The 15,159-nt window shown below is 38.5% G+C and overlaps 3 protein-coding genes across 4 annotated transcripts in view; 2 read left to right on the top strand and 1 right to left on the bottom strand.

Moving 5' to 3' along the window:
- The window catches only part of aup1 (AUP1 lipid droplet regulating VLDL assembly factor), a 39,263-nt gene extending 29,913 nt beyond the window's left edge, over positions 1–9,350 (top strand). The window contains exons 7-12 of one of the 2 annotated variants that reach the window (XM_051650357.1): positions 4,105–4,171; positions 4,415–4,520; positions 4,652–4,795; positions 6,652–6,803; positions 7,185–7,273; positions 8,597–9,350. In XM_051650357.1, the coding sequence (XP_051506317.1) occupies positions 4,105–4,171; positions 4,415–4,520; positions 4,652–4,795; positions 6,652–6,803; positions 7,185–7,273; positions 8,597–8,642 (604 nt within the window). In that variant the 3' untranslated portion in view covers positions 8,643–9,350. Of the gene's footprint in view, positions 1–4,104; positions 4,172–4,414; positions 4,539–4,651; positions 4,796–6,651; positions 6,804–7,184; positions 7,274–8,596 lie in introns of both variants that reach the window. The other variant, XM_051650356.1, reaches the window with a different exon arrangement.
- A 135-nt stretch (positions 9,351–9,485) lies between these two features.
- tubb4b (tubulin, beta 4B class IVb) lies at positions 9,486–12,478 on the top strand. Its single transcript, XM_051650351.1, has 4 exons — positions 9,486–9,654; positions 10,739–10,847; positions 10,975–11,085; positions 11,299–12,478. Exons 1-4 carry the CDS (start codon positions 9,598–9,600, stop codon positions 12,357–12,359), a joined length of 1,338 nt encoding a protein of 445 aa, XP_051506311.1. The 5' UTR covers positions 9,486–9,597; the 3' UTR covers positions 12,360–12,478.
- The window catches only part of loxl3a (lysyl oxidase-like 3a), a 125,208-nt gene continuing 122,335 nt past the window's right edge, over positions 12,287–15,159 (bottom strand). Inside the window, exons 13-14 of the mRNA XM_051650332.1 lie at positions 14,149–14,260; positions 12,287–13,951 (exon numbers count right to left, since the gene is read on the bottom strand). Coding sequence (XP_051506292.1) covers positions 13,878–13,951; positions 14,149–14,260 — 186 coding nt within the window. The 3' untranslated portion in view covers positions 12,287–13,877. The remainder of the gene's footprint in view (positions 13,952–14,148; positions 14,261–15,159) is intronic.

The raw sequence follows: 15,159 nt of genomic DNA, 5'->3' as shown, positions 1-15,159 counted from the left end.
AAAATATGCACAACTTTTCAGTTTTCAGTGTGCTGCCTGTTATGAAGTGTTATGATATGCTAGTCTATTTGCTCTTTAGTGGTCATACACTGCCTATTTAAGGTCTCAATATGCTTCCAGAAAAGTTCTTCTTCATTCAGAGGTAAAAAGAAGTTCTAAACAGCTGCGCAACGGTATACTATTTGTGAACATTCAGAGACCCACCACACTGCAGTGAGAGGTATATAGAGGTACATTTAAATATGAGGTCACTACATGTAAAACCTGAACTAATGTGACATTAAAATGTGTTATCAATGACTTTATGCCTCATTCTATGAGTAGAATTCACATGAGGTCAGTAAAAGCTGTTTAAACCACTCAATGCAGATTTAAAATAATAAATAGAAAATGTTGAATTTGTCTTGTTTAGATTCTAAGTTCATGTCACTAATGCGCTAACACACTATGCGCGGCCGATTACACTGTTATTGTAATTTACGATGACACTGATACAGGTGCATCTCAATAAATTAGAATGTCATGGAAAAGTTCATTTATTTCAGTAATTCAACTCAAATTGTGAAACTCGTGTATTAAATAAATTCAATGTACACAGACTGAAGTAGTTTAAGTCTTTGGTTCTTTTAACTGTGATGACTTTGGCTCACATTTAACAAAAACCCACCAATTCACTGTCTCAAAAAATTAGAATATGGTGACATGCCAATCAGCTAATCAACTCAAAACACCTGCAAAGGTTTCCTGAGCCTTCAAAATGGTCTCTCAGTTTGGTTCACTAGGCCACACAATCATGGGGAAGACTGCTGATCTGACAGTTGTCCAGAAGGCAATCATTGACACCCTTCACAAGCCACAAACATTCATTGCCAAAGAAGCTGGCTGTTCACAGAGTGCTGTATCCAAGCATGTTAACAGAAAGTTGAGTGGAAGGAAAAAGTGTGGAAGAAAAAGATGCACAACCAACCGAGAGAACCGCAGCCTTATGATTGTCAAGCAAAATCGATTCAAGAATTTGGGTGAACTTCACAAGGAATGGACTGAGGCTGGGGTCAAGGCATCAAGAGCCACCACACACAGAATTTGGCTACAGTTTTCGTATTCCTCTTGTTAAGCCACTCCTGAACCACAGACAACGTCAAAGGCGTCTTACCTGGGCTAAGGAGAAGAAGAACTGGACTGTTGCCCAGTGGTCCAAAGTCCTCTCTTCAGATGAGAGCAAGTTTTGTATTTCATTTGGAAACCAAGGTCCTAGAGTCTGGAGGAAGGGTGGAGAAGCTCATAGCCCAAGTTGCTTGAAGTCCAGTGTTAAGTTTCCACAGTCTGTGATGATTTGGGGTGTAATGTCATCTGCTGGTGTTGGTCCATTGTGTTTTTTGAAAACCAAAGTCACTGCACCCGTTTACCAAGAAATTTTGGAGCACTTCATGCTTCCTTCTGCTGACCAGCTTTTTAAAGATGCTGATTTCATTTTCCAGCAGGATTTGGCACCTGCCCACACTGCCAAAAGCACCAAAAGTTGGTTAAATGACCATGGTGTTGGTGTGTTTGACTGGCCAGCAAACTCACCAGACCTGAACCCCATAGAGAATCTATGGGGTATTGTCAAGAGGAAAATGAGAAACAAGAGACCAAAAAATGCAGATGAGCTGAAGGCCACTGTCAAAGAAACCTGGGCTTCCATACCACCTCAGCAGTGCCACAAACTGATCACCTCCATGCCACGCCAAATTGAGGCAGTAATTAAAGCAAAAGGAGCCCCTACCAAGTATTGAGCACATATACAGTAAATGAACATACTTTCCAGAAGGCCAACAATTCACTAAAAATGTTTTTTATCTTATGATGTATTCTAATTTTTTGAGATAGTGAATTGGTGGGTTTTTGTTAAATGTGAGCCAAAATCATCACAATTAAAAGAACCAAAGACTTAAACTACTTCAGTCTGTGTGCATTGAATTTATTTAATACACAAGTTTCACAATTTGAGTTGAATTACTGAAATAAATGAACTTTTCCACGACATTCTAATTTATTGAGATGCACCTGTACATTGCAAAGATGAGTGTGTAAAGGTGTTAATGTGCAGAATAAAGACGAAAGGATAGCGATAGAGGCATATCTTAATTTGGGCAGGTGTGTGAATGGCTTTCGCTGCAGATGGCACATGAGTGAATGGGCACTTGAGAGTATTTAAGTGAATTGGATTCCTTTTGTAGACTAATTAAACAAACAAAAACAAACAAAAATCACATGACATGTATTTAGAAAATATCTCAAAGTGAACGATCGTACGGATGTAGGTAAATTTGCACCAGCTCGCTAATAACTCTACACGCCGGTGTGTTCATGTTGACTGATTTTGACTGACTGAACACGCCGGCAGTCAAATCAGTCAACATGAACACACTGGCGTGTTCAGTCATTAAACAGAATGAGCTGTTGGCCTCAAGGTAGGTGGAGCTCCAGTTCACACCTACCGATGACGTGGACCAATGGCAGCATGAAGGTGTTTAGCAGTTGGCTAGAAATTTTCCTAAACGTTCGCCCAGACGAGCTGTTATGAACCACCGAAACGAACGTCTTTTTGGCCAGATTTTGTTCTAAATGACGTCACACCCATGCATTCTTTGATTTCGTATGAAGTATATTTGGGCCTTTATTTGATTGTTTACAAGAAATATGCCTATATTGGCTAACGTTATTCATGAATCCCTGTCATGTTTTATGTTTAATGTACTAATCATAATGCAAGGCAAGCATGTCGCAAATATATGTCCTATTTTTCAGAGGCATTTTATCGGATTTGGAACAATGTTGGAATAACTGATTAAGAATTTAAAATGGATTGTGTACACTTTTTTTTTTTTTTTTGTTTTTTGTTTTTTTTTGTTTTTTTTTTTTTGGTTGTTTGCTAAGGGTTTTCTTTATTTTAGACTAGTCGATTACAAAATGATTGTTTAAACATCAGTGAAATTAGTCGTTGCGCACATCCCCTAATATGTACCAAAGTTACAAGAGCGAGTTCTATTATTCTAGAATATTTCTGCATGCTTGCCTGATGTTACAGATTGTACTTTTGAATACTGTTTTTTGTTTTTTCATTGTTTAGTAGTTTTTTATTTTTACCAAATCTTTAAGCCTTTATTTTAGGTCATATTCTTTTTATTATTATTTTTTTATGAAAATGTTCTTTAAATCAAATGTAACAGACCAAACTTTAATCAGATATTCAAATGTTTTGAAAAATGTATAAACGACTTAAAATTATGTAAACATATATCAAACATATTAAAGATGAATATGAATAAGATTAAACAACATGAGTAAACTGTCCTGAAAACCTAAGCTCCTGAAATAATAGCATATAACCAATGTAGTGAATATTAGCTACTTTTTAGAAGTTACTCTGATGTGAATTTCTCACGTTAGACATTTTAGGATGCTGCGTTATGTGTAGTGCGGTTTTAAGGAAAAGGCTTATTCACATCACAAGTTACGTATTCTGGCTACAGCATTATTTAGTTCACCTATTCATTCACTTCATTGTCTGTGCAGATGTAAGTTGTAAATTGACATTTATGTTGTGGATATAATGATTAATGCCACATAAGTTCTTTGTACAGGTGTTCAGTTTTTTCAGCTTAAGTGGGGAAAACACCAACACACTATGAATGGGATTTTTTTTTTTTTTTTTAGATTTGTCTTTCTTTAAAATAGATAAATAAATTAACAGTATTAGTGGATTGTTAATATCTTGCATTATTTATTTGTTTTCATTGTATTTTCATCAACAGTATGTTTTAATTGAAACATGATAATCATCATTTTGTGTCTTGTTCGTCTGGTCTTGAGAAAATCAAAAAATCCTACAATATTTGTTCTTTTGTTTTATATATTAATGACATTTACTAATAGGTGTATTCAATTTTTATACATGTTGAGTAAATAAGGACAATAAGAAGCATCTTGTATTTAATTTGGCTTTCAAATGGATAAAGAAATGTTCTAACTTTTGCTCAATGTTGCAAAGTCTGTCCCTAAACAACAATAAAAGATGTAGTTGTTTTGAAATGCTTCTTTCTCCACTCTTGTTTAAACCAGATGGCTTCCTCCAGTGTCTAGAGAAGATGGCGAAACTGATCAAGGATTTGCCAGCAAAGTCCAGGAGGTAAAACTCTGTTTTGTTATTAATTGCTGTGGAATTAAATGATGTGAAACCTTTTTGCAGTCATTTCAAACTCTTAAAGAATTACCACAAATATAAAAAAGTGAAAATTTCCAGAACGATCATTTCATTGTCTGCTGACATGCCTTTTCATCTACCAAACCTTCAGATGTATTTCTTGTTCAAAGCTTTCAGACTTGTTTTTTTGTATCATTTGTTGTAATGCTCATTGTTGCCCTTTTTTAGCTTCTAGCGACTGAGCTGGGCGTGACCTCCACACAGATCACTAAAGCAGACAAAGCCGAACACATCAAAAGAAAAAGACACACTGTCTCTCAGACTGCACACACAAGTAAGCACGGACTTGATGGTGAGAAATGAAATCATGATGTATATATTTAAAAACATGTTCTCTGTTTGGCATTGTTTCATATGAAAACTATTTTCGAAACAATTATGAAACTATATCTCATCTTTTTCTAGATTTGGGTGCCAGACCTCGTACAGTGGCACAGGGATTCCTGGGCACAAGTACAGGGGCTGAAGAATCGCGTGTAGTGCGTATGGCGCAGCAGGTGAAGGAGGTGCTGCCTGATGTCCCCCTTTCTGTCATCACCAGAGACCTGTGTACGTCACCACTAGAACGCTTTGCAATATTCAATACAGTATTGAGTAATCGTAAACCCCTACAATTAATCCTTAGGCATGACGTTTTTTGCAAAACCTATTCTTGCGGAAATGGAAATCCACATGACCAATAGAGCGCAACAGTCTGGTTCCGGAAGAAAAAATCCCATTCATTTTGTCCATAGACTAATTGATTTTCAACGATAACTTATAAACCTTTAAAGACAGACCTACCTTGAGCTCAGAGGTTGGTCATCGTTGGTATATGCTTCCGTTGAAGCCATCCATCTGCGTTATTTCAACTTCGTGTTTGAATGTGTTTGGTAAACAACTGCATTAACCATGGTACAGCAGAGAAAGATCCACCAATCAGAGAACCGCGGCCAACCAAGCCTGCGAAACATGCCTCGGGGCGACCACTCACCCCCATGACACACTGTGAATGAGGTAATCGAGTCGGTGTGTCTTCACCCTTAAACTACTTATCTATTTGAACATATCGGAATATTTTGCAATTAACGTTATATATATTGTTTGTACTCTTATAATTAACAACCTAAAATCAATAGTTTTATCTATTCCCATTGTTTTTTATTCAATGACATAATTCGCAATGCTTCATGGGATTGTAGTCTGTCCCCTCATGAAAGACGGTTCAGTACACAGTCTTCTACCTTTGTCTTTTTGTCTGATTTTGAAGTACTTTTTTGGCTCAAAACCAAGTTTGTGATTTACCTCGGAGCTGGTTGGTTTGGTTCATGGCTAACTAGCAAAATCATGAATTTGTCGCCAGTTCTCACACAGTTTGATATGTAGCTTCTTGTAGACACCTTGTTTGTGTACACCCAGTTTCGTGACCATTGACCATATGCACTAAGTTATTCGCTGCTATAATTTGTTGGGCTGCTGGTGGCCATTCTTGTTTTTGTCCATTCTATATTTTAAGGATATTTCAACTCTCGAACTGATGAAGATGAAAATTTCCTTGATGAAAAGGTTGCCGAGCTATGGTTTTTTATAGCACCCCCTATAGGCAGAATTTGATGAAACTGGGTGTGCACATTCAAAGTGACGAAGTTTAGTTTAGTTTTGACTGTGTTTCGGAGATATAGGTCTTTAAATGAATATGGGCCATGGCCGAACATTTTATTGGCTTGTAACTCCGAAGTGCTTTCACGAATCAGAATTCCTTTGATTAATTTTTGTCACAAGGGACTGTAGATGATACTTACCAAAGTTTGTGCAAATTGGACAAACATTGGAGGAGTTTGAAAAGTAGGCTTTTCAGAAAATTCAAAATGGTGGAAAAATTGTATGAGTGGATATAAAATCAAATTATTTGACTTGACTCAAGTAAATTATCTTATTATAGCGAAAACATAAATTATCTTATTATAGCGGCACATATAGTTGGATGGGTGTGTTTGTACACCTGAGTAGCAGTTAGGATTTGTGACCATCTAGGCCAAGTTTAGGGTCGTAGAGACAGCCTCTGATGCCCATTCACTTTCAGGGCAGAAAATCAATACAAATACGACTGGGTTCTAGCACCTTTGGTGCCTGGATCCCTAACTAGGCCTAGAATCGAATTTTCAGACATACATTAGATGTCCACCAAAAAAGGAGTTCTTCAATTCAGGGACGTTTTAAATTTCAGTGGCATTTTTGCCTCAAGCCCTGGCTAAATTCTGACCCTGATATGCAGCTAATGGTGTGCGCACCAAACAAAAACTGTGCCATTATGTGTCTTCCCTCATATACTTACTAATGCAAAGCTGATTTCTTGGGTTTAAGCTATGCAGTTTCAGCCGGTAGGGATTGTGGTTAAATAAACCCTTTCCTTTGTCTCTTTGCAGTGCAAACCAACTGTGTTGATACAACCATAACCAACCTGCTGGAGCGTACTGACCAATTCCACTCAGAGGCTGCTGCGGGCACAGCATCAGGTCCAGCCAAACCAGCAGCATCCTCCACCCCATCCACAACAGCAACCTTACCCAATTTAAAGGTACAGGTGAATCTTTTATCACTGCATAAAAAGATTTAGAATCAAGTGAATCCTCCGAGCCAAATTTAGCTTTGTCCTATATTATATAGCCAATTTAAATATTACATTTAACTTTTTTCTAAAGCAAATTTCCTATCTTCGCATGGGTTGTTTGTCACTACCAATGGTGCTCTTCAAAATTCGGTTGTTTAGGATTTTGTAATTGTAATTTGTCAATTAAAGTTGTTTAGTACTGCAACCACAAATAACAAGAAATAATTTTTTTGGTTTTACGTTATCCCAACACATCATCTATATTAGTGAATTTACCTATAATTAATAACTGAAGCTTTTTGTGTGCCAGAATATTCACATAAATACTCATCTGTATTCATTTAACAGCCAGCTGCCAAATCGTTTGAGAAAACACCAATAGACAGACACATGTCCCTACAGGAGAGAAAAGATGCCTTATATGAATATGCAAGAAGGTAATTATGATTGAAAAAAAAGTGATATATGGATATTTTACATGAAATACTTCTGATACATGCTATACTCCATTTAAAGCTATTTAAAATAGCATTTTTCTCATTTTGTTAATTATTATGCATGTAGTTTTTCTAAACCTCATTAATGGAGAGACTACATGGAATATTTGTACTTTTTAAAATTCATTTGTCACACCACATAAACATTTAAAGGAAAATTCCAGGTTCAAAACGACTTAAGCTCAATTTGCACGTATTTGCACGATTTCCACAAAAAATAATAAATAAAAAAAGGGCAAAAAATGCAGTTACAGTAAGGCACTTACAATGGAAGTGTATGAGGACAGTCAATAAACATTCAAATATAGTCACAAGACGTAAACAGTGACAACATTTACATGGACACCAGAAAGCGGGTTATTGCAAGAAAGCGGTGTATTGCGAGAAAGCAGTGTTCTTGTTTACATGCACTGTATAAGCGGTGTACTCTTTACTCCCGTATACATGTGGCTCAGTCAGTAAGCAGCTTTCTCCAGAGCAACGTAATTACCCTGTGACGCTTGTGTAAATAACAAACATGGTATCTGAGGAAGACTTCACTATTTTATTCTCTGTTGCTTCCCTTTATTTCCAGGTATTCCAGAGCTGTTGTTTTGGTTTCTTTACCTTTCTATTGCTATCTGCAGCGGAATTGCACTTCAATAGTGAGGTTTCCGTTTAAGTAAAACTCCAGGATTCCATCAATGTACGAGCGCACATACGCAAACGTGAGGGACCGTTGATATTTTACAGTGGTGTTTATAAATGGGTATAGTTTATAGTGTATGTGCATTTCCCACTGATTGATCTCTATCCTATGACGTCTGTTATTCGGTCTGTTCCACGCACATGCGCACTCTTCAAAAACCTGTTAGAACGCCGCGTATGTGTTTACATGGCCACATAAGCAGCTTTCTCCAGGAGAAACCTAGGTGTGTTAAACCGCTTTCTCTTAATCCCTTAAACGGCGTAAGGAAATCTGCATTCTCGTTTACATGATGTTTCTGAACGCCGCTTTCTTCAAAAACCCTGGAATAAACTGCTTTCTTAAGAGCATGTAAACGTGGTCATTGCTTGTTTTGATTATTTGGGGGTTACCTCCGCCCCATCCCCCCAGGATCTACACCCCTGGCGTCAACTATCCAAATAGAGAAAAATCATTATTTTTCAGATGTAAATGTTATCTCACAGTATAAAATAAACTCTGTAATAATAGTGTGTTTTACTCATTTTCTATTAGTTCAGTTGTAACCTGATTCTTTTCTTTGTCGACCTCGCCCACAGACGATACATTGAAAAACATGGACTGAACAAAGAGGACGATCTATGACTGTGGACAAAGACTCACCTGATGAATTGTTTAGGAAAGACGGCTGCTTAACACAAAATCCACAAAAAGAAGAAATTATAGCGCTGACCCAGAACGAAACAACTTGCTGAGAGAAGACTGATTTTTTTTTTGCCTTTTGTGTTTTTCTTTGTAAATGATCTTGCATGCCAGTCATGCATGTCTTTTTATTATTTCTCTCTGCAACAGAAAGCAATTATTTTGGTAAAACAATTTGTATTAAAACCCAGCGACCTTGACACACTTCATATTATTTTTATAAGGTCCAGGGGTGGAGAATTGGGGTTCAGAAACATAAAACACATCTTGAGGTTCATTATGTTGTTAAGGATTCGTGTTGATGCAATATCAGCTTTTAAAGACATTAAAGATCATATAGAAGTGCAAAGAATGTGTCCCTTGTCCAGTGATGTATTAAGACTGTAAAGTACACCAATTTAAAGAGCTTTTAAACCTATCGAAGATAAATGTGATGCTCCTTTTTTATCTTGTAATAGTCATGAGAGAGAAATGAAGGCTTTAAATGTTAAATGGGCCTTTAGTTCAGTTTTAAATTGCCACACGAAGCAAATAAGCTTGGGGAAATATCCTTGCATCTCCTCCCTGAAAACAAGAAAATCATTTTGAAGATACGCATTTTGAATGTCGAGAGCCGTTACAACGTTATAGCTCCATGGTTACAACGAGCCCTTTAGTGACGTCGGCGTCTGCTGCACCAATCATGACGATGAGCACACAAAGCAGCCAATGAGAACGCTGAACAGAGCATACAGCAGCCAATGAGAATTAAGGAAATGTGGGAGAGTTCTCCAGACTGAATAAGTAGGAGCACATCTCAGATTCCGACCTCATTGTCGAAGGTTTTGAGTTTGGCTGGGTTCGTCTCAGTTACTTTTGTGTTTTCCAACGAACGAACGAACGAAGCAAGCAAGCAATAATGAGGGAGATTGTGCATTTACAGGCTGGACAGTGCGGTAACCAGATTGGTGCCAAGGTAGGAACTGAGTATTATTTTTTAATTTGAGTGTGATTCGTGTCAATTGCTTTTGGAGAAAGAAGTAACGGCTTATTTTAAATGTAAGCGTTTTTCGCTCGCTGTCATTTTCTTATATTCATTGGTTTTTTTTATGATTAAATCTGCCAAGTATTAATATGTTCGTTGCTAAGTCTCAAATAGGCACCCATTTTTTTTAATTTAAACCAGTGTCTTATTTTGCGTGCCTACGAATCGATTGGAAAATGTCTCCGTTTTTAAATGGAAAAACTGTGTGAAAAAATGGCCGTTGTAAATTAACAAATTAAACAATGCGTTAGTTTTAGGGTGTTGGCCGCGCCGGACCGGCGTAATGTCGCATACGAGTCGGTTCTTTTGAAACGATTCTTTTTAATGATTTGGTTGCGCCTATTCGGAAAACGTTGAGGCGTCACCCTCCTCTGGCAGCCCACAATGCAACATTTTCCGCATTAACATTTGACAACGCCGTGATGGTCAACTGTATATAGCTTAGTTTGTGCTTTGCCACAAAGTAAAGCACATATAAATTGCCACGCTGATGACAAACGAATTGGTGAGTCTGTTTTTGAAGCGGTTCGTTGAAGTGAACCGTCCGAACGAATCGATTCCCTAAAATGACTCGTGTGTCGCAGTGTGGCCGGTTGTATCTGGTTCAGCTTAGGGATAAATGAGGGAACGCTAATATCATGACACATGCTCTTATATCCAAATACCTTGGAAGAATTTAGGTCTTCGCGTCATTGAACAATAGCGAAAGCTTATTTTCTTTGTTTCGTACGAGTCACACGCAGTTTCTTTAGCGCCCGGTGGTGTAAAATGGCTCCAGTGACTTGGCAAACTCCATTTTATGAATGTGGAACGCATGTAGCGGGAAGCGCGAAACCATTGAATTTTGGCTTGATTTTTAATCTCTTCTATTGACGTTTATAAAATCTTACAATTTTATGTATATTGCTTTTAGTATTTGAAGTTTTAATGTCATAAATTTCAAAACGGAGAATTACGTTTGTGGAAATGAAAGTTGAATTTACGTGTTCGTTTTTCTGAATGCATTTTATTTCAGTTTTGGGAAGTCATTAGTGACGAGCATGGAATTGACCCAACAGGCAGTTACCATGGCGACAGTGACCTTCAGCTGGACCGAATTAATGTGTATTACAATGAAGCATCAGGTGAGCAGATATTTGACACCATTCGTATCAGAGTCTTGTCTTTGGACAATACAGCTTGCACATCTTATTTAAAAGTAGTTTGTTAGTCACTTGATTTGCCCTGACATTTTGGACTTTGCTTTTTCAGGTGGGAAATATGTTCCACGTGCTGTGCTGGTCGATTTGGAACCTGGAACAATGGACTCTGTGAGGTCTGGTCCATTTGGTCAGATCTTCAGACCAGACAACTTTGTCTTTGGTGAGTTTAAGTATTTGGTGGTGGTATTCAGTTGGACATTCAACTAGAACATCTAATTTGGGTGGGAGGATTGATCCAACACTGGCTGGGAACAGATTTTGAATAGATTTGAATGACGGGTTTCCAGTCTGATATGGATCGCTTTCCTCTTGCATTGCTTCAACTTGACTCCTAACCCCCCCCCCCCCCTTTTTTTTTTTTTTTTTTTTTAAGGCCAGAGTGGTGCAGGAAACAATTGGGCTAAGGGCCACTACACTGAAGGAGCTGAGCTGGTAGACTCAGTTTTGGATGTGGTTCGCAAAGAGGCAGAGAGCTGTGATTGTCTGCAAGGCTTCCAGCTCACCCACTCATTGGGTGGAGGCACAGGGTCTGGCATGGGCACCCTCCTCATCAGCAAAATCCGTGAGGAGTACCCTGACCGTATCATGACCACCTTCAGCGTGGTGCCCTCTCCCAAAGTCTCCGATACAGTGGTAGAGCCCTACAACGCCACTCTGTCTGTCCACCAGTTGGTGGAGAACACAGACGAGACGTTCTGCATCGATAACGAAGCCCTGTACGACATCTGCTTCCGCACGCTAAAACTCACAACACCCACGTATGGCGACCTCAACCACCTCGTCTCCGCCACCATGAGTGGAGTCACAACCTGCTTGAGGTTCCCTGGCCAGTTGAACGCCGATCTCCGTAAATTAGCGGTCAACATGGTGCCCTTCCCCCGTCTGCACTTCTTTATGCCCGGCTTCGCTCCGCTGACTAGCCGAGGCAGCCAGCAGTACCGTGCCCTCACTGTCCCCGAGCTCACTCAGCAGATGTTCGATGCCAAGAACATGATGGCCGCCTGTGACCCACGTCATGGCCGCTACCTGACAGTTGCCGCCATTTTCCGTGGCCGCATGTCCATGAAGGAGGTGGATGAACAGATGCTCAACATTCAGAACAAGAACAGCAGCTACTTCGTCGAATGGATCCCCAACAACGTCAAGACCGCCGTCTGCGACATTCCACCCCGTGGCCTCAAGATGGCCGCCACCTTCATCGGCAACAGCACAGCCATCCAGGAGCTGTTCAAGCGAATTTCAGAGCAGTTCACTGCTATGTTCAGGCGCAAGGCTTTCCTGCATTGGTACACTGGAGAAGGCATGGATGAGATGGAGTTCACTGAGGCGGAGAGCAACATGAATGACCTGGTGTCTGAGTACCAGCAGTACCAGGATGCCACTGCTGAAGAGGAAGGAGAGTTTGAGGAGGAGGGAGAAGAGGAACTTGCTTAAATTAACTGTTCTGTTTGTGTTCTATGTGTTTTTTCCTTTTCGAAACTTTCCTTTTTCTTATCGCATTTCCTGTCACTTACAACCTTTTGGTTGTACTGTCAATAAAATGAATAAAATCACTGGTCTGTTTTCTCCATTATTTGACAATGGGTGGTGTAAGCCTGTATAAATATGCAAACTAAGTGGAACATTTGATTAAATTTCTTATAACACAAAGAGCCCTTGCAAACTGCGGCAAGTTCATGTGTTCCCATGCAAATAAGCTTTTGTGGCTGAAGTGTTTTAACCAGGAAAGTTCTGGGTTCAATATGAGTTAAGGTCAATAAGTGACATTTGTGGAAAATTGATTATCATGAAGTTTTGTACCTTATTTAATAAAAATTGCGGTTATAGTAAGGCACAAATTAAAGTATGAAAACAAGAACAAATTAGAAAACATGGACAAACATGTTAACATTTAGTGTAATAATTGCTTTTCATATCTCTTATCTAGCAACTTTGTCATGGTGACGTAATGCCCATAAACCCTTTAATCTCGGTAAGGGATCAAGGGATGTTGGTATGTGTGTTTGTCTTGTGGCTATAGTTTTGAAACCGTAGCATTTATGAAATATGAACTGGATGGTTGGATTCTGTGATAACATTAAGCCACTAGTGCTGTTAATTGATCTTAACTTGTATTGAACCCAGATTATTCCTTTAACCAAGGTTTTCAATGGAGCTGCATGTAACGCAATTAGATTTTGTAAATGGCATATTGTGTGAATATGCCAAGTCCACACAATCACAAGTAGTGTTTTCAGTGCCATTTACTAAAACTATGTGGCTTCCACTTTAATCCAGCTTTGAATGTCTAGGAAAAGTTATTTTCAAACAAGATTTACCTTTTTTGGCCATTTTCGTAATTCAAGTTTAGGTCTGAATGTAGACAGAAGATGATTTAAATGGCATCAAGAAGGCTTTTAGAAGTGCAGTTTTGTGTATTTTACAAATATGGTTACAGAATATTCCAGAAATATCCTGGAAATAGTATAAATGTACAGATATGTAGAGCACAAGCAGGAGTAACATTAAAAATAAAAACTAATGTACATACTGTGATTTAAAGAAGTTGAATGTGGAAAAAGTATCATCAATCACAGTTTGTAAACATTAAGAATGTTTTATAACTCCCTGACTCATATGTTTAAAATTCACTAAAACTTGTGTTTCATGAGGATGTCTGTTCTAAAGTTCTTTGCACTCATAAAAGAGTTAGTGCCCAATCATCCTCTAATTGTATTTACATACACAAATCCACAGGCCACAGCTCTGTTCTGTCTCTAAGGCTACATGATAATTGTATGTTTTCGATGACCTAATCTAATAGTTAACTCAGTGACAACTTGTGATTGGACCACAATAGCATCAGATCCAAAATGAGAATAAATAGCAATGTAAAGTAATTAAGGGTTCTCAGTCCAGATCCATGTGGTTCTTGCAGTTGTTGGGTTCCCTGGCTTTCTCCTTTGCAAAATGTTATGAGATCTTGTTGTTCAGCTGCCCAGGATACTGCTCGAATTGTTTCTCAGCCTCCTCACTAAACGAATCACCTGGAAACACAAGTAAATTACAAAAACAATGTTTAAATGACAAGATAGTTTGGTTAGTTTTGGTATGTCAAAAGAAAGCTGGAAAAACTGTGCTTAAATGTTGCTTAGTTTCATTTTTGTTTAAGCAAGCAGGTCATATCATTCCCTTCAATCCTTAACACAATGTGAAGGGCCCAGTGAAATGTGGCAAGTCTCACCAAGATGACATTGATGCAACCAGACACGGTTGCCATCGTATTTGCAGTTGCACCGCATAGCGTTATTGGTGAAGTCGCTCTCAGCTACCTCAAAATTGGGGTTTATTACGACCTAAACAAGAGAAGGACAAAAAGATAAGACCCATACTGGGGTGATTCTTAAGAAATCTGGTTATATTTAACCCCTAATCAATACAAAAAAAGAAAAAAATCATTTTTGCTCAAAGAATATTTAGCATCATCAGTGTTGGGTAAGTTACTCAAAAATGTAATTCACTACAGATTACTATAAAATTTCAGTCAGATTACTGACTTTACTGATAATTTCATTGAAAAAGTAATCACATTACTAATTACTTTTAAGTTACTTTCTAAAACACTTAAGCATTACGAATGACTATATTTCCTCATTCATTGGATTGTTAGGGAACAGACGCCTGTCAGCTGTCACAGAAACGCAAACCAATGTACATATTAGGCCCCGTTTCCACCTGGTATTACTATGCATCTCGGGTGATCCGATCACGTGGTCAGGCGAGACATTTGGCTGTTTACACCTGGTCGTTTAAATGCGTCTCCTGTGACTACTTGTGTTCGGATTTGGAGAGGAGGGTCTCTATTTCATGACAACATACATTAATCACTATGTCAGTGTGTTACTGCATGATATTAAAGCGAAAAAAATCAGAAAAGACAAAGAAAGTGCGAAAAAAAATGGTGAGCTCTTTCTAACAGATGTGGTTGAAATTTAATCTAAGCACAAATGCAACGTCAAGAAGAATTAGCCGCTATTTTAGTGTATTACTTTTATTAATGGAGCTTCAGGTGTTTGTGCTTGTCATCTGCATTGATATCAGACACACTAAAGAAGATCCGGGAAGCTCTTAATATTGTGTGTGTATCTGCTTTTTCAAATTTTCAGTTCAGACGGTTATTTCCTTTTAAAGCCGCTAATAACCGGCAAAGATTAAACTCTTGTTTTAGTGCAGCGGTCGATTGACAGGTGAGGGG

This window comes from Myxocyprinus asiaticus, chromosome 22 (genome assembly GCF_019703515.2).
Source record: "Myxocyprinus asiaticus isolate MX2 ecotype Aquarium Trade chromosome 22, UBuf_Myxa_2, whole genome shotgun sequence".
NCBI lineage: Eukaryota > Metazoa > Chordata > Actinopteri > Cypriniformes > Catostomidae > Myxocyprinus > Myxocyprinus asiaticus.
Note: the sequence above shows the minus strand (reverse complement) of the source record. Positions and strands in the feature narration are given on the sequence as shown.